At 47.0% G+C, this 18,749-nt stretch overlaps 1 protein-coding gene, 1 long non-coding RNA gene and 1 other non-coding gene across 10 annotated transcripts in view; 1 reads left to right on the top strand and 2 right to left on the bottom strand.

Moving 5' to 3' along the window:
* Window positions 1-129: 129 nt before the first annotated feature.
* Window positions 130-5,375, bottom strand: LOC119231400 (uncharacterized). 3 transcript variants are annotated; one of them, XR_005121909.1, is made up of 4 exons: window positions 5,245-5,375; window positions 4,820-4,988; window positions 2,657-3,090; window positions 130-2,046 (listed from the first exon to the last, which is right to left on the bottom strand). It is a non-coding gene; the product is annotated as an uncharacterized LOC119231400 (long non-coding RNA). The 3 variants fall into 3 exon arrangements; XR_005121908.1 differs by having other exon boundaries at window positions 4,757-4,988; XR_008551999.1 differs by having other exon boundaries at window positions 2,657-4,988.
* LOC119237763 (small nucleolar RNA SNORA9) lies at window positions 4,266-4,398 on the bottom strand. The gene has a single exon (XR_005123408.1). It is a non-coding gene; the product is annotated as a small nucleolar RNA SNORA9 (small nucleolar RNA).
* A 51-nt stretch (window positions 5,376-5,426) lies between the features above and the next one.
* CCM2 (CCM2 scaffold protein) overlaps window positions 5,427-18,749 on the top strand; it is a 68,438-nt gene continuing 55,115 nt past the window's right edge. For 2 of the 6 annotated variants that reach the window (XM_037493176.2, XM_037493188.2), the window contains exon 1: window positions 13,148-13,252. In XM_037493176.2, coding sequence (XP_037349073.1) covers window positions 13,223-13,252 — 30 coding nt within the window. In that variant the 5' untranslated portion in view covers window positions 13,148-13,222. The other 4 variants (XM_054695657.1, XM_037493171.2, XM_054695659.1 and 1 more) reach the window with 4 other exon arrangements.

The raw sequence follows: 18,749 nt of genomic DNA on the forward strand, positions 1-18,749 counted from the left end.
GCCTAATGTAAAAGTGCAAGATGCGGATGCACATATCTGGCAATGACATTCTGCCCGTGCACCTGTTTCACTATGGTCACTGCCCCAACTTGTTAAACCTAGCCAAAGGTGTGCAAAGACCATGTGTGTACAAAGACCATGCTGGGATGTAAATGACAAAACCAACTGCTCATCTGACCTGGCACAGGCTGTGGTCTGGATTTGTCCCGCCTCCATTCCCAGTAGTGTCCTCCAGGACTCATGGATGTTTCTGGAAGGTTCCCACATGTCCTCCAGGTCCACCCATCCATCCCTTCAGCATTAAGGAACAGGAAAAGCACTGGGAACCCTCCTGTCCCACTTGAGTCCTCACTCACCAGAGGTGTAGACTACACTCATGATTGTGCTTTCCCCACCCTGACAGCTTGCACAAGGGACTTGCCACCCACTGTCTCAGAGGGTAAGAGGATGAGATGACATCATATCAGGGTTCTTCCCCATCTTGGTCTGGTCCCCATTCTGACTGGTCAAGTTTGTGCCCACACAACTTTCATGACCACATGGAAGCCTGTATTTCCCAACTGAATGCCACCTTTGGGAGTCTGTACTCTAACACTCAAAACACTAATTTAATAATAGTCTTTCAATCAACTCTTTAAACTCTGAGATAACTAACATGCACTTTCCTCCCTAAAATACACACCTAATAATATTGCAAAGTACTTACATCAAGTGCTTGATAGAACTGTGCATTGCAATGATGGGCCTGAAAAAGTCTCCCACTACAATGAGGCTTAGGGGCCACCCTGGGGTTCCTCTGGGGCAAACCTGGTCATTTTATGCTAAGCCCTGTGGACAACCCCTCCCAGCCTCTTGGGCTGGTGATTTGTAGGGCTTTCTGAACCAAACCTCAGAAATTAGGGGAGTTCTTATCAAACTTTCCCCACCCCTCAACAAAGGTTTCACTTCCCTAACCTCCAGGTATCATCCATCCTGTTTCTATTACATCAACACTTGAAAAGAACTTAGTTGTTCCTGTAGATCTTCAGAAACACAGGAACCTGAACGTAACAAAATTTGGGAAGTCTCAAAGTAGCATTCTTTGGGTTTTCTGTGATGACCATTCTTAGGGGATTTGGCTGTGTGGGTGGAGCTGCCCTGTCACCTTGAGTCTACAATCATGATTGTGCTTTCCCCACCCTGACAGCTTGCACGAGGGACTTGCCACCCACTTTGTCAATAATCAGGGAAGTTCTTCCCCATCTTGGTCTGGTCAGATGTCACCAGACTCCATGTTGTCTCAGGGAAGACAAGTAGTGGCCTTATTTTCATCTTCCTCAGGACACACCTTTGGCTGGGTTTGACAAGTTGGGGCAGTGACCATAGTGAAACAGGTGCATAGGCAGGTTAGGATAGCAAGGAGGGGCCAATGGGAATTGGGGCAACAATTTGTTTCATTGCTATCTTATCCAAGATCAACTCCAAAATCCCACCCCAAGCCTCTTACTGGGAGAGCTGAAATTTGCAGCAGACTTCCAGTCGTCTCAACATCCCTCATCCCGTCTCAGTTTCTCCATATCTTCCCACACAGATGTATTCACTTAGGATATGTATTTAAAATTTTTATCTAATGTCAGAGTATAGATGCAGGGCAAAAGCTCCACCAAACCCTTTGGTTTTGCTAGCTATCTGGGGATTGAGTCTCACAGTCTGACCCACAGTGGTGAAAAGACAAAGAAGCAAGGCAAGGCAAACCATTCCAAGAACTCCATATGGCTACTGAGCTGGTATCTCCGTGCCTCCATCACCCACCCACTCTACAGTTTACAAAGGCTGAGCAATGAGAACAGACTCCAGGGATTCCTCAGATTTGGCCGAAACTCCTTCAAAGGCAAATCTTCCTCACATTTGTTATCCAGCATATAGAAAGAACTGAGGCAGGACTGCATCACACACTGAAAATGCTTTATTAAATATTTCTTGTTTATCACTCAAAGATATCACAGTGGACTGGGATTCTGATGCAGAGGATCCTTGTTCTGGAAGCAGACAATCTGGTGCCAAAACCTGGGGTTAGAGAACTTCAGTTAGGCAGGCATGCCAGACCTTGAGCCACCCATACCCCAGCCCAGGGCCAAGAACCTGAAATTCCCACCCTACGAGAGGGGGAGTGAGGCTATGAACCAGCTCAGAAAAGCTGAGTGCAATGGGTTCAAATTCTGCTGCCTCACTTTGGCATGCCAATGTGGATAGGCTGTATAACCCCTCAGAACCTCAGGTCTGCTGTGAAAATTAGGTGACATAAACATAGTTGGGGGTTGTTACAAGTTCTAAATGCCACTGAATGTCAGAAACAAAAAGGAACCTGGGCTCCCACTCTTAACTCCACTGTGAAGAAGCCTCTGCGACAGACTTAGCCTGCCCTTTCCCAGGGAAAAGGCGGCAGGTCAAACGTAAAACTACAAGGGCATTAAGAACCAGATATGAGACAATGTCCACAAAATAGTCTTTTAAGCTTGAAGGTAATTAACCTTTCTGGGATTCAAATACCTGATTTATAACATGGGACAATCAGAGTAAGTTGATGGCTTTGAACTATTTTTTGGCTGGGGGCTCATGGAAAATATAACACAGAAATGAAGTGACTTGCTAGGGCAGAGTCTTCCTGCATACTCACCACTGCACAAACCGCATGGAGTATCCGGATAGCCATGGAAAAGCTCAGCTCTCACATTTCCTCTAGCTTTAGCATCCTGGGGTTTTTGTTGCTGAACCACTGAGGGAGGGCAGGCTACATGTTGTGTACTCTGGCAGGGGCACAGCCGAGCCTGCCTGGAGAAGGTGGCTGTCATGAACGGAGGTGCACGCGATTCACAGAGAAGCATCTCCCAACAGCAGCTCCTGGAGGCCGGTATGTAGTCTGCATCTGGACTTAAGACAGATCTGATCTACCGGCATCCTCCACCTTCAAGGGAGATGTGGTATGACCCAGGGACCGAGTGGTACACAACTGTGCTGCCCCTGCCATGATGGCGCTTTCCATCCTGCCTATCTCTGATGCACACCAGAGCAAGGACACGAGGGCACTCCACTCCTTTCCAGTCTGGCATCCTGGAAAGGAACAGAAACTTTAGGGTTTGAGAGACCAGGTGTCCAATCCTGAGCGGTCAGCTCCTGGTTGGGTAAACCTAAACACATAATTCTGACCTTGGATTTCTCATCTTTATTGATAATAAGACCACCTCAGTATCCTCAAAAATTTCAACTCAGGGAAAACTTAGGACATTTGTTACAAAATAACAGTTCAACCAACAATACATCCCTTTCTCCCAAGAGATCTTCCTTTAAGATCAGACACACTAACCTCACCCTCTGTCAGTTCCTGGGCATTCAATCTATCGCAGAACTTAGCATTTGTTTGCTTTACTGACACGTAAATATGTCAGTCTTTCAGGTCTGGGTTCATCCCTGTTATTCCTTAACACATATTACTCCCTGCTCTTGCTCTAACTCCACTTTTACTGCTCCCTCTGAGCTTCATCACCAACATTTGTTAAGACTTTTGTTTTAAGGACCTCCCCGGTGGCGCAGCGGTTGAGCGCTGGGTTGCGAAGCTGCCCGCAGCCTCTTCAGCGCCGGTTTGATCCCCTGCTGCTCCCCGGCCACCAGAGGAGGGTCCCACATGGCGCGTGGATCTCTCCTGCTGCCCGCTGCTCCCCTCAGCAGTGTACTTCTGCCTGCTCTGCTCCCTGCTCTGGTGAATTCTCTCAACCTCCCGCGCTTCTGACTGTACCCAGTACTTGTATAAATAAATAAATCTTTGGGGAAAAAAAAAAAAAAGACTTTTGTTTTAAGAACATGGTAAAATTAAAAATGCAACTAGCTGGGAACAAAGCAAACATGCTAAATTCAAATCAACTTCCAAATGTGGCTGACCACCAGAAATAACTGAATTTTAAAATTTACTCAGGGCCGCCCTGGTGGTGCAGGGGTTAAAGACACAGTGCTATCAAGCTATCTGCTGCACGAGTTCCGTTCCCAGTCAGGGAGCTGACCCACATGGCACCGCAGACCACTCCTGTCTTGCCAGCTGCTCCCCACTCAGTCTGGTGAATCATCTCGCCTCCTGCACCTCTAGCCTACACCTCAGCTCTTGTATGTATAGATAAAAAAAATCTTTCAAAAAAATTTACTTAAGTTTTACCATATGTGGCAAGTAATTACCATATCAGCAGAGTACAGAGCTACACAATGCCCACCTTACCACATCACAAAAGGGAGCAAACGATTGTTTGAAATTTCTATAACCTTGCTCTGGATAGAAACAGGGCAAGGCCTCAAACCACTTCAACTTATTCTTGCAAGCACTGTAGGAATGCACAGGGTCACCCCAGACCCAAGCACGCTGGAGGCTTGCAGTTCACATGGCTGACGCACAAAGCAGTACCAGTATAAAGCAGAAGCCCCCGCCAGACGTTGAAGGGAGGAGAAATCATGGTGTTTAATCAGGCCTACTTGGGTTTCCTTCTGTTGTAGAGCAACCCCGATACAAAACGGGGTGCCTGACTGTGGGTCCTCACCCGCGCGCTTAAAAAGACTTATTAATGCTCTACTGCAGGCACACTCCCCCTAACACTTCCAGGAGCCTGTGGGCCCAGATAAAACTCAGATAGCAGGCAGGAGTCTTGGGAGAGGCTGCCTTATCCAGTTGCTCAGACAGTAGGAACTGGCCTTCACTTCATTCCCTGTGATGTAGAGTAGCACTTCCTAAACTTACACAGAAAAACCTGTATCATCCCATCACGCAGAAACAGCCTTTTTCTTCCACATTCTCCTGTACCTTACAACCAGGAGAAGACTTCGGACGTACAGATTAAGACACAGACGATTCGGTAAAGACGTTCCTCATGAAACAGTGGTGGAGGAAAAGCGGGGGCCAGTTTCTGGTGGGGGGAGCTGGGGGTGACATCTTCCAGAAGCGTGGCGAGGAGCGTAAGGAGACCCGCCACCTGCAAGGGAACAACCACGGTCATTCAAGCCGAGCCTCCAACGACCCCCTCAAGGGAGACCCTACCCCACGACTCCAGGGCTGGTCCCCAAAGACATTTATGTTGTTTGAATCCGACCTTATGAGCCATGGCTAAGACCCCCTCCCCAGTTCACCCTCTCATAGCAGCCGCAGACGTGGGCACGGACGCCGCCAACGGCAGTCTGGGCCCCCATTATGCCGCCCACCGCTGAGCCCCCAAACCCCACGACACTTACGCGGTTTCAGCAAAGAGCGGGCACCGATTACGACCCTCGATGGCACCGGATAACGAGGACGCCACGAACGGCCAACCTCCTAAGGAACTTCCCGACCCAAGGCGACGGCAGCACGTACCAGCGCGCCTGCGTCATCACGCAGCCCACCGGAAGCCGTACGCTGCCTCACGTGACAGGCGCCTTGGCGCGTCCGGGTAGGTGACGTAAAGCGGTGGGGGTGCTCCGACAGCCCCTTTCGTTGCAATTTGAGAGGCTGCGGAGCTCGAGTTTAGTGGAGTGGTGGCTGGGCTTTCCCGCTGTTCGGCCCGCCGAAGGGAGCCCCTGGGAGGGTGGGGAGGCCTGGGAAGCCGAGAGGCAACCGTTTAGAGGAACAGGAGATCGGGAAATCGGGAGCCGGCCCGGTCGGTCTCCGGGGACGAAGAAGGGGAAAAGGGCCCCACCAAGGAAAGCTGGATGCCGCATCCTCCAGTTCTTTAGGCTACCCTCCCAACTCCACCCCCATCCTTCCCCCCAGGATTTCATCCACTGTCCCTTTCAAATTTATGCAGTTAATGAATGCACACGCCTCTGGCTTATCTTCACATCTCAGCACCTCGGAGTCCTTACTTTGAAATGTAATTGTCAGCGGATATAAAGCCCTACTTCGGTTTCCTGGGTGGTTAAGGGTACAACTTGTCCAAATTGCACAAGGATGCATTGTGTTTATTCAGCTATATAAAAGCATGAGATTTCTTCCTATCTGCATCTTTCTAGTGGATTGCCCTAATGTGTATCACATTCTGGTTTAATTCTCAATAAACTTTTTGTTGTACCTTTGTGAAGAGGTTTTCTGGTTGGGAGGAAATTTTTTAATATTTTCTTAAAGGAAGATCAATTTTTTTTTAAGAATCATTTTTATTTATGCATAAAGAACTGGGGTGTAGGCCAGAGGTGGGGGGGTATTAGGAGGGATGAGAGGATTCACGAGAGACAAAGTGGGGAGAAGAACAGCAGATTTACTGAAATACACTGCTGAAAAGAGCAGTGGGAGGGACTGGAGAGGTCTGCTGTGCCATGTGGGTCGGCTCCCTGGCCAGGGATTTAACTCGTGCTGCAGTGGCTGCCAATAGCTTGATAGAGCTGACTTTAACTCCTATGCCACCAGGGAAGCCCGGAAATTTTGTTTTTAATTATATTTTTGGGCCTCCCTTGTGGCGCAGACGGTTGAGTGCAGCGCTGTGGAGCTGTCCGCAGTCTCTGCAGAGTGCATTTGATCCGGCTGGCCGGGGAGATACCCACATGGCGCTGCAGACCTCTCCTGACTCGCCCCCTGCTCCCCTCAGCAGTGTTTTTTAGTCAGTCTGCCTGTTCTGTTCACTCTGCCTCTGGTGAATCCTCTCATCCTCCCGCACATCTGGCCTGTACCCCAGTTCTTGTATGCATAAATAAATCTTTAAAAAATTATATTTTCCACTCAGGCAGAGAAAAACACATGGGAACATATTAAGTCAGGAAAGGGAGTGTCTTGTTGGAGATGCAACTAAATATTTCAGGCTTGTGGTGTGTTTTTTTTTTTTTCCTTGTGGTGTGTTCTTGACAAGGAGAGGTACATAAAGATTATACCTTCAAGGGTCTTGACTGTTAGGCTAGGAAGGTAAGAACTTGGTTCTGCAGATAAGTGCAGAGCAGTATTTGAAACTCATATTTTATGTATAGTACTGAGTAAATACAATCAAGCCCTTTACAGTATACAAATTCCATTACTTTATGAGCCAGAACAGGAATATTATTTCCAGATTGCTAATTTGAAGACTAACATTCACCCAAAGAGGTTAAGAGATTAGAGGAAAGCTTAACATTTTCCTATAAACAACCACATGGGACACTAATCTTCTCCAGGCCTGAGGTCCTCATCCAGATGCTGAGCCTCCCTTTTCTCTACCAGGAAATACTCCTACTCCCTAGCCTGCCCTTGGGTCTCTGCTAAATGCATATGAGGGTGCTGCACTCCCATGTTGTAGCCAGCTCTGAGCAAATAGCCTTTGCTTCTTCTCCATTGGTTACTTCCCATTTGTTCCCAAAATTAGTAAACAGACTGTTACTTGAAGTATGGGCTTGTGTGTGTGAAGATGAAGCAAATAGAAAGTATATAATTACCAGCTCCTAAAACAGGGCTTCTAAAACCCTTGGAATTTTCTGGGTGGTAGAGGAGTGTTGTTCTAATGAGGCAACTCTGAATGGGCTCCTGGATAGTTCCTGGATGGAGACTGGTCACTGCAAAGACCAAGCCATGATTTGAAGCTTGGGATTTCATTCCTATACCACCTCCCCATTTTCCAAATAGGATAGAGGGACTGGAAAAGGAGTTAATGATTGATCAAACCTATGTGAAGAAGCCTCCACAAATATCCAACTGCATGGGGTTCAGCGAGCTTCTGGGTAGAACACACATGAAGGTACTGGGAGAGTGGCATGGCTGTGTTACCAAGCAATAGGTGCACTGCATGATGTGCATAGGAGTCAATTATTATGGCACCACGTTTTGAAAGAAGAGTTTGTTGCAAGTCAATCAGCAAGGAGGCAGGAGGAAAACCCAAATCAGCTCCTCCATCCAGTAAAGGGAAGAGGTTTATATTGACTTTGGGGAGTGGGGTTGAAAACAAAGGAAGTCAATTTTATTAGCTAAGAAGTGGACTAAGGGCAAAGAAACAGAATCTGACTGAAGTTTATTGACTAATTACCTATTGGTTCATATAGGGAGAGTTTTTTCCCCCAAGTAACTGGATCTTCTGTGTCAATAGATGCCCTTTTCTTTGCACTCACTCCTGGCTCTGTGTTGTTGGTCCTGTGTTTTCTCAAGGTTAGTGGCATCCATTCATGTTCCTGTTGCCTCATTTATAAATATGCTGTATCTGTGAAGACAAGCCTCAGAGAGGATATTACTTTTTTTTTATTCTCTAAGACTGAGAACTGAGAGTAATTTAAACCATTTAACCCCAGTTTCAACTGGAGATGGCATGGAAGCTCAATGCCCCTTCCCACATATGTTGTCCTAGGTAACTCTTCTACCTGAATGTTTATCTGTATCCTTTTTTATTTTTTATTCTTTCTATTTTTATTTTTTTAAGATTTATTTATTTATTTATACAAGCACTGGATACAGTCAGAAGTGCGGGAGGGTGAGAGAATTCACGAGAGCCAGGGCGGGGAACAGAACAGGCAGACTGATGAAATACACTGCTGAGGGGAGCAGCAGGCGCAGCAGGAGAGGTCTGCATGCCATGTGGGATCCTCGCCAGCAGGCGGGGATCGAACCAGCGCTGCAGAGGCTGCGAGCAGCTTTGCAGCCCAGAGCTCAACCGCTGCGCCACCAGGGGAGGCCCCTGTATTCCTTTTTAAAAAATATTTATTTAGGGCCTCCCGGTGGCTCAGCGGTTGAGCGCTGGATTGTGAAGCTGCCCGCAGCCTCTGCAGCGCCGGTTCGATCCGCGGCCGCTGGGTGAGGGTCCCACATGGTGCACAGACCTCTCCTGCCGTCCGCTGCTCCCCTCAGCAGTGTACTTCAGTCCTAATGACTGCTCTGCTCCCTGCTCTGGCTCTGGTGAATTCTCTCACCCTCCCGCGCTTCTGACTGTACCCAGTGCTTGTATAAATAAATAAAAATAAATCTTTAAAAAAATTTATTTATTTATGTACACAAGAACTGGGGTACAGGCCAGAGGTGTGTGTGTGGGGGTGAGAGGATTCACCAGAGACAGAGGGGGGAGCAGAACAGGCAGACTGACCGAAATACACTGCTGAGGAGAACAGTGGTAAGTCAGGAGAGGTCTGCTACGCCATGTGGGTAGCTCCCTGGCCAGGGATCAAACTCGTGCTTCAGTGGCTGTGGACAGCTTCATAGGTTGCATCTTAACTTGCTTCATAGGTTGCGTCTTAACCCCTTGCGCCACCAGCGAGGCCCCTTTATCTGTATTCTTGATCATATCCTTCTATAGCAAACTGATAAATGTACACAAAATGTTTTCTTGAGTTCTGTGAGCCTCTCTAGCAAATTAATCAAACCTAAGGAGGGAGTTGTGGGAACATCCAATTTATAGTTCATCAGTTAGCAGTAGAGGTGACCATTTGGACTAGCAGTTGACATCTGAATTGGGGTGAAGGCAGACCCACGGGACTGAGTCCTTAATATGTAGACTCTGATGCTAACTTCAGGTAGGTAGTGTTAGAATTGAGATAAATTGTAGGACAACCAGCTGGTGGAGTAGAATTTCTTAGTGTGGAGAAAATGTTCCCCATATCTGGTGTCAGAAGTGTTGAGTGTGGTAGTAGTGTGACAGTAAAGAAGAAATAGAGGAGTAGTGTGAGTTTTTCCCAAAATATAGGCTAGGGAAGTTTTAGTGGTGTTATTTGCTGCAATAATGAAGTAATAAGTGTGGAAATGTACATTAGTGGAAAACCTCAAATATCAGCTGTTTTGTGACTTGTGGGAGAATAGTAACTCCCAAATGCACTGCATTATTTGCATCTGTCAATGTGGCAAGCTAAATCATTGTAGAAGGTAAACTGAAGGGTCATTTTTCATACCTCTATTGCCAAAGGGACTGGTACACCTAAAACCCAGTGATCAACTATTCTTTTGGTATCTGTATCAAATATTGTCCAACTAGGAGACAGAAACAAAGTTAAAGAAGTTTGTTTAAAAAGATTTATTTATTTATGCATACAAGAACTGTGGTACAGGCCAGAGGTGCAGGGGGTGAGGATTCACCAGAGACAGAGTGGGGAACAGAACAGGCAGACTGACTGAAATAAACTGCTGAGGGGAGCAGCGGGTGAGATAGGAGAGGTCTGTTGCGCCTTGTGGATAACTCCCTGGTTGAATGGGGATCGAACTCTGTGCTGCAGAGGCTGCAGACAGCTTCATATTACTGCATCTTAACCCCATGTGCCACCAGGGAGGCTCCCAAAGAAGTTTTAATATGAAAAACTATTAAGTATAACAGGGGTCGGGGAACAAGGGATTGGCTAGTCAAAAGTAAAGTGAGGGGCTCCCTGGTGGCACAAGGGGTTAAGACACAGCACTGTGAAGCAATATGCAGGTACTGCATCACCACTTAGATCCCGGCCAGGGGGTTGACCCATATGGTGCAGCAGACCTCTCCTGTCTGTCCTGCTGCTCCCCTCAGCAGTGTATTTCAGTCAATACACTGTTTTGCTCCCCACTCTGTCTCTGGTGAATCCTCTCACCCCCCGCACCTCTGACTTGTACACCTGTTCCTGTATGCATAAATAAATAAATCTTTTAAAAAAAAAGTAAAGTGAACTCTAAAAAATAAAGAAGTAGCTACTATTCTGAGGACTGAACTAAAGTTCCCAGGGAAGAAACCCTGTTTCTTCAGGGTAACATCCAGATTTTGTTGGATAGAACATAGTTACAGCTCACTGAATGGCAGAGAACTTCTGGCAGAGGGTCAACGTCCACTCTACAGTGCAAGGAAAGTTGTTTATGGGGCGGTGTCTTGCCAAAGCATTCAGATTTAAAACTCTCTTCCCTAGACAAGTGCTGGAGGAATATTTGGGCGTCTGGGTAGTGTTGGCAGCCATGTATTGCAGAGCCAGGTGCTATGGAGAATCTGGAGCTGGAGGAGCTACCTTGATACAAGGTTAAGGGTGCTATGAGCCTCTCATTTTACAGGTGCCTGTCAAAAGATCTCACCAGCATGAGGCAGCAGTCCCTTCCTTCTGCACTGCTTCCCAGCACCTTTCACTAACAAAACTTTATCTTGGCCCACCTGTGAAACTGTTACAGGGCAGCCCCGATACAAAATGGGGTGCCTGACTGTGGGTCCTCACCCGCGTGCTTAAAAGGACTTATCAATGCTCTACTGCAGACACACGCGAAAGGTTAATAAAAGGTTTATTTACAAGGGAAGGGGAAATGAGGAAATGTACAGCTCAGGGAGAAAAGTGGGAGACAAAGTTTTAAATGAGTCCTACCCGATCCGCCGATCTGGAATCCCAAATGGCACTCTGAGAGTGGGCCGCGAGCCAGGAGCCGTGAAGCCAGGAGGCGAGCGATAGGGAGCCAGCACAAGGCCCACGTGTTTGGTTTTTATACCCAACCTGGCTGCTTAACTCCACCCTCAGGTCCCAGCCACCTTCCCTTTGGTGGTGATGGGATTTGTCTTTCCCAATGTCTTGATGGCTTTAGTCTGGAGTGGGAGTGGAGTCCACAAAGCCTGTATGGGATTAGCGCAGGACATCCTTTCCCCCTAACAATTGGAGGACTGCTTAAAGGACCCAGCTCCTTTCTGCAGAGCAGGAAATGAGAAATGACTATGGAGCTTAGAGATAACACATGGACAACTGGCACAGTGTCCAATACTTAAAAATCAGCTGAGGCAAATGTTGGTTTCTTTGGGATCAGTTTACATTTTAGTTTGACTTAGTGGCCAACTGATGTTGGTGGCTCCAATCTGCAGTGTGCTGCTTTTTTTTTTTTTGAAGATTTATTTATTTATTTGTTTATGCATACAAGAACTGGGGTACAGGCCGGAGGTGCGGGGTGGGGGGGAGGTGAAAGGATTCACCAGACAGAGTGGGGAGCAGAACAGGCAGACTGACTGAAATACACTGCTGAGGGGAGCAGCGGGCGGACAGGAGAGGTCTGCTGGGCCATGTGGGTCACCTCCTTGGTTGGGGATGGAACTCATGCTGCAGTGGCTGCGGATAGCTTCGCAGTGGTGCGTTTTAACCTCTTGCGCCACCAGGGAGGCCCCTGCAGTGTGCTTTTGGACAGCCTGATTCTCCGAACTTCATCTGTAAAAGGTGGCAGTTATCCCAGTGACCGTTAATGTTCTATGGTTTTACAGTAGTCTTTTATCCGAGGTTTTACTTTTCCCATTTTCAGGTACCACTGGTCAAATGAGTTCCAAAAACATTATAGAATAAGATATTTTGAGAAGCCACATTCATGTAACTCTTCTTACAGTATATTTTCATAATTGCTTTATCATTAGGTATTGCGTTAATCTTATAATGGCCTAGTTCATACCTTAAATTTTATCATAGGTTGTATGAAAAGGAAAAAACAGTATATATAAGGTTCGGTATTATCTATAGTTTTAGGACTCCACTAGGGGTCTTGCAACATATCTGCAGAGGATAAGGAGGGATTATTGTAGTGTGTCAGGGTCTGTATCTGCTTGCTATTGCATTTCTACTTTTCTGATGTCTTTGTCTATGGCAGGAAAGCATTGGAACAGAGGAAGTCTGTAGAAAAGGCCTTCACTGTAGTCACGGCAACAGAGCGGCAAAATAAGAAAAATAAAGGAAGTGACCCCACCCTCTTCCTGCCCGCCTATCTGCCTTCCAGGCGGCCGCCTCTTTCTTCCCCGCAGACCTCCCCTTGCCCCCACTTTTCCTGTAGCCCTCCACCGCCTTCCGGCCCTCGCCGTCCCCGCAGACACCACCCACTCCTTCCACAGACCCGCCCCCTCTTTCGGGTTCCGCCTTCCCCTTCCCACCTGCCCCGCCCCTCCCGCGGGTCTCACCCTCCCGTTCCCTCGCTTGCCTTGGGCCTGAGCGCGGCTTCCCTGAGCGCGAGGCAGGCTGGGAAGTTGGCTGTCCTAAAGATGGCGGCAGAATTGAAAAGCCCGTCGGCCCCGAGCGCAGGGGCGGGCTGGGGGCGGGGCGGGCAGGGAAGGCGCGTTCCCGGCAACCCTGAAGGCCTGGGGGCGGGGCGTTACGGGGTTGGGGCGGGGGCGAGGTGTGGGCGTGCACGGAGCGTGGCCGCGCCCTCGGGCCCGGAAGTGCGCGGTGCGGGGTGCGGAGCTCTGACGGCCCCTGGCGGCCTGGGGCGGAGACTGCGGCCGGGCGGGCGGCGCTGGTGCGCGGCGGCGGCAGCGGCGGCGGCGGCCGCGGGGCGAAAGGGAGCATGTAGCGGCCGCAGGAGGCACGAGGCTCCCGGGGCGGGCGGGGCCGGGCCGCTCGCGGCGACATGGAAGAGGAGGGCAAGAAGGGCAAGAAGGTGAGCGTGCGCGGGCGCGTCTTCCCAGCGCCCGGGCGGGGAACGGGCTAGAGCCGGAGCGAGGTGGGCGGAGGGCGGAAGCCTGGGGCTGGGGAGAGACTGAGATGGTCCCTTGGGGCGGCCCCGAGGTCTGCGGCTGCCGGGCGCTGGGAGATCGAGACCGGAGGTGCTGGACGGGAAGTTCGGCGTGGGGAGGTCCGGCGTGGGGAAGCCCGGGTCTGGAAGCCCCGCGTGGGGAGGCCCAACTTGGGGAGGCCCGGCGTGGGGGAGGTCCGGCTTCGGGAGGCCAGGCGTGGGGAGGCCCAACTTGGGGACGTATGGGACTGAAGGTCCGGCGTGGGGAAAGTGCGGCCGCACACAACTTCGAGTGGAGATGGGGGGGCAGGCTGGACCCACCGGTGGACGGCAAACTCTCAGGCCTTGCACAGGGCCAGAGGAGTTGGTCTCCGTGGACCGGGTAGGAGGCAAACCCCTGGACAATGGGGTTAGGTGGTCCTCAGCCGGGCCGACGCGACGGGGGAGGAAGGAGCCACGCCTTTCCGCCCCTTCAGGTCAGTGACTCTCCCCAAAACCCAGGCTGTCCACTTGTCCTTCCCCGAGGGTCTGTGACTAGGATCTAAGGAGGAACCCAGTTAGGGGTAAGAAAGTTTTCAGGATTGGTATCTTAGAGACCTTGGGGTGTAAGCTTATTGTAGAAACATTCACTGCTTACTTGGCTTCAGTTTTTTCATAGCAAGTAAAAGCAAAAGCTCTGCTTCACAATTCCTTGGTTGAGAAGTGTGGCTCTACCTGCTATCAGCTGTGTGATTTCAGTGACGTTACATTTGGCAATTTGATCTAGGCCACAGTTCAAGAGGCTGCTTAGTTTGTATAGTTTTAAAAATGTGACTTTAGCTGCGGTAGTTAATAAATGCAACATTTTGAGACTGAAATAACAATGTAGAATAAATTACCATTAAAATGCAAAGTCGATTTTAGCAAAATGTATCTTTTCAAATACAGGCTTTATGATATGCTTAAGTGTCTTACCTGTTACTGTCCTTTTAAATAACTGTGTGACTGTGTACTTTTCTGCATAAGTTGAAAGCACACCTTGATAAATCCTATGACTTTACCACTCTTTACTCTTCAGAGCCAGCAGTGTCCTTCAATTGAGGATTACGCATCACCTTGTTTTACAAGGTGCCCTATTTTTAAAAGGTCGTATTTGAGAATGATTGTAGCCAGTGTTCTTCGGGAGATCTCACTTTCTTTACTCATTGTTTTGTTATGTTGCCAACACACATGTATTAAGTACAGTATTATTTGAAGTTACCTGTAATGGCGGTTTAAGTCTGAAAAATAGCCCAAGAAGGTGATTCCGTGTGCAAGCGTTAGACTGCAGAGGGATGCTGCCCACTGAAAAGGAATGAAGCTGAATTTGTTTCTGCTAAGGCTGGTAGAAGAGGAGTGGGTGCTAAGTGACCATCCTTAGCAGACACATTTGATCTGATTGTAGAAGATGCTCTGTTGCTAGGTCTGGTGCTTTGCTGCTATTGAGCTAACTGTTCTATAGAATGCTGGGAGCCAGGACATTCGGACAGGCCATGTCCCTATGTGCAATGGCTCACCTGCCTGTGACAGAGAAGGATGGAACTAAGTTTTTTCTGGAGCCTTCTATCAACTTGGACAGAAACATTAAAACATTCAGCAGTATGGAGAGAGTAAAGCAGTAAGAGCTTCCTGAGATTTTAGAATAGGCGTTAAACCAGTAAAATTCAAGAATTTTAGTTAGTATGTGGAAAGATTTATGCATAGACAAGGTTAAGGTTAATTTCATTGTTTATTAGAAGAGGTAACAATTACTTAGTCATCTAAGCCAGGAGTTTTCTCCGTATCCTGTTACTGCACTAGCCCATTTTCCTGTGCCTGGCCACAGAGGGCAGTGGGGCAGGATTCCTAACCAGGCCATGACCGTGAACACATTTACCCCCATTTCCCATTCTATGTAAGTCACCTTCAACTCCTGAAATTTGGTGCTTAAATTGGTCTTATTATGGTCAGTTAACTAGGAGTACCTATTTTGAAAGTTAGACACAGATTGGGCTTAAACACTAGAAGTGATGACTTACTCATTATGAAAATCATTTGGACATTTAAATTCTCTAAGTTAGCTCCTCCCGAAAATGCAGATTTAGACCATTAAAAATGTGGGTTGGTAAGGCTTTTTTAGATCTTTAGTTGCTTCTGTTTGTCTTTTGTCAAGCAGTTATTCAGGCTGCACTATGTGGCCTATTTCTTTAGGACAGGAATCAGTGAGCTTCCAGAGAACCAGCAGATCAGAGTGAGTTTCATATAAAGTGGCCCCAGGTATAACCCTGTTCTTTCTTGGCATAGATGATGAGGGTGACTTGAGTTCCTGTAATGTCGCACTGAAGGTGGTGGAGAGGTGAGAGGATCAGATGGGGAGATGGGTAGGTCCTGGTATGCCTGGAGGATGAGTGCAGAGACATTCACTGGCTGCTAGAGATTTGAGGCCTGGGGGTACGATGGTCACTAGGGCTTACCCTCCTGCTCCGCTGTCCCTATACATTGCGGATAAGGCTGCCTCTTTACTAAATGGACCCAGCTTACTCACATGTTGACGCTGTTCTATCAGGATGTAAATCCTTTTTGTAAGATACTTAAATGTATACTTGAGTGGATTCTTTGCATTTTTATAAAAACAGTTGACTCAGACAAGAATCATAACCTATCCTATAATCCTAGGGTCACCATAAGGTACCCTAGAGTGCAGGACTGGATATTAAGTGATAATGCGGAATTGCTAATTTTGTGGGTTATGATATTTGTGTTGTTTTGTCAAGATCTGATAGTCATGTACTATGATTTTCTAGGTGAAATAATATGATTTTTGAGATTTGCTTTTCTCAAACGAGGAAAAAGAGGGAAATAACTGAATGCTTCACCAGTGGTTATTCATTCATATTTTGTTTACTTTTGTGAATATGTTTCCATTTAAAAAGTGGAGAGGAAAAGATCCCCTAGGTTAGGGATCATGGGTTATCAGCTCACATACTCACTGAATCTTCCCTTAGCCACTCTCTGGTGGGGAACTGTGATCTTGGACTAGACAGCACATTTTATTATTTTTTTTCTCAAATTTTAAAAATTAATTTAAAAATTTTTTTACATCGTTGTTCATTTTTAAACAATATTTGTTTCCCCCCACCCCCTCAGGTGTAGTCCCCATAGAGTTTCCTTCACCAATGCACCATCACCTCAGTCCCCAATGCTCGTTCCTTCCTCCCTCTGATCCCTCTCCCTCCTCCTCCCCTGCAGTATGTCTCTGATTTATAATTGTCTGTTTTTGCTTTGTTGTGTTTTGTACTGTTATTATTTTTTTACACTGATGTCTTATTTGGTTCCCTTATATTCCTGCTATAAGTGAAACCATCGATATTTTTCCCTTTTCTTCTGGCTTATTTCACTGAGCATAATTCCTTCTAGCTCCATCCACATTGCTGCAAATGGCATGAGTTTATCTTTTTTTGATTGCTGAATAATATTCCATTGTGTATGTATACCACATCTTCTTGATCCAGTCATCTATTTTTGGGCATTTGGGTTGTTTCCAGGTTTTACTTATATTAAATAGTGCTGCAGTAAACATAGGGGTACAGGTGTTCTTTTGAATCATTGTTTTTTGTGTCCTTTGGGTAGACCCTAGGAGTGGAATTGCTGGGTTATATGGTTGCTCCATTTTTAGTAGACTGAGGAACCTCCAGACAGCTTTCCATAGTGGTTGGACCAGTTTGCACTCCCACCAGCGATGTAGGAGAGTTCCTTTCTCACCACATCCTTACCAACATTTGTTATTGCTAGTTTTTTTAATATGTGCCATTCTCACTGGTGTAAGGTGGTATCTCAGTGTGGTTTTGATTTGCATTTCCCTGATTATAAGGGATGTTGAACATTTTTTCATATGCCTGTTGGCCATTTGCATTTCCTCTTTGGAGAAATGTCTTTTAAGTTCTTCTGCCCTTTTCTTGACTGGATTGTTTACTTTGTTTTTGTTGAATCATGTGAGTTCTTTGTATATCTTTGTGATCAGTCACTTATCAGTTATATGGAATGCAAAAATTTTTTCCCAATCAGTGGGGTGTCTGTTTTGGTTAAACTCTCTTTTGCTGTACAGAAGCTTTTCAGTTTGATGTAATCCCAGGTGTTTATCTTTTCCTTGACTTTCTTTGCTTTGGGTGATGAGTCTTTAAAGATGTTACTGAGATGTATGCTTTGTAGCGTTTTACCTATATTTTCTTCTATATATTTTATGGTTTCAAGTCTTATATCCAGGTCTTTTATACATTTTGAGTTGATTTTTGTGCATGGTGAGAGGTAGTGTAGACAGCACATGTTATATTTTCCTAATTGGTCATCAGGCAGCTATGCCTTGCCTGACCCTCTCTCTCTCATTTTCTCTCTCTTTGTGTAAGTAAATACTTATAAACAAAGGGTTAAAGAAATGGTTCTTACTGCAAGCAATGCCCTCTGAATTTCTTTTTTTTTTTTAATAGAGGCATGTTTGTTTATTTATTTATTTGTTTGTTTTGTTTATACATGCACTGGGTACAGTCAGAAGCGCGGGAGGGTGAGAGAATTCACCAGAGCCAGAGCGGGGAGCAGAGCAGGCAGAAGGACCGAAGTACACTGCTGAGGGGAGCAGCGGGCGGCAGGAGAGGTCTGCCCGCCATGTGGGACCCTCCTCCGGTGGCCGGGGAGCAGCCTTGAACCGGCGCCGCAGAGGCCGCTGGCAGCTTTGCAACCCAGCGCTCAACCGCTGCGCCACTGGGGAGGCCCTGCCCTCTGAATTTCTTAATCTATTCTTTTTTCCTATTAAAAGAACTGCTGGACATGACCTACTAAATTGATTTTATAATTAAATTAACTGTAACTGTCATAGCTGTAACATGAATTAACAAAGTGAATTTGGGATCTACACCTATTATTTCTTCTCAGATATTTGTCACAGTGGTTCTTGGGTGGCAGGACTGTAGGTCAAGCAGTCAATAGATGAGTCCAGAATGACTGGCAAGCACAATTTGTTCTCTGGTTGGGAGAAGTAACATTTATATGGTGTGATATATTTATATCTTATAAGGAACCAGAGAGCCTTTGGTCTCATTCAGTGAGTTGGTAATCCACTGACCATAATAATTTAGATTCAGAAAGCACATGAGAATCTTACAGAGCTCTTTGGTTAGTACTAGGAATATTTGAGAGGAAGAGCGAATACAGTGAGAAGAGAATACAGTGAGAAGAAGGGCTAAAGATTTTGCATTTTGATTGGAAAGTAAGCTGCTCACACAGTGTTAGAGAGTGAGAAGCAACTAGTGCTAACATGTCAGAAGAGACACAGGGAAGCATCAGCTTGTTCCACATGGGGGACCCTGCATGTGATGTTCAGTAGCAGAAGAGGGGCCTCCCTGGTGGCGCAAGGGGTTAAGACGCAACCTAT

This window comes from Talpa occidentalis, unplaced genomic scaffold, assembly GCF_014898055.3.
Source record: "Talpa occidentalis isolate TD23 unplaced genomic scaffold, MPIMG_talOcc4v2.1 talOcc4.10, whole genome shotgun sequence".
NCBI classification, from domain to species: domain Eukaryota; kingdom Metazoa; phylum Chordata; class Mammalia; order Eulipotyphla; family Talpidae; genus Talpa; species Talpa occidentalis.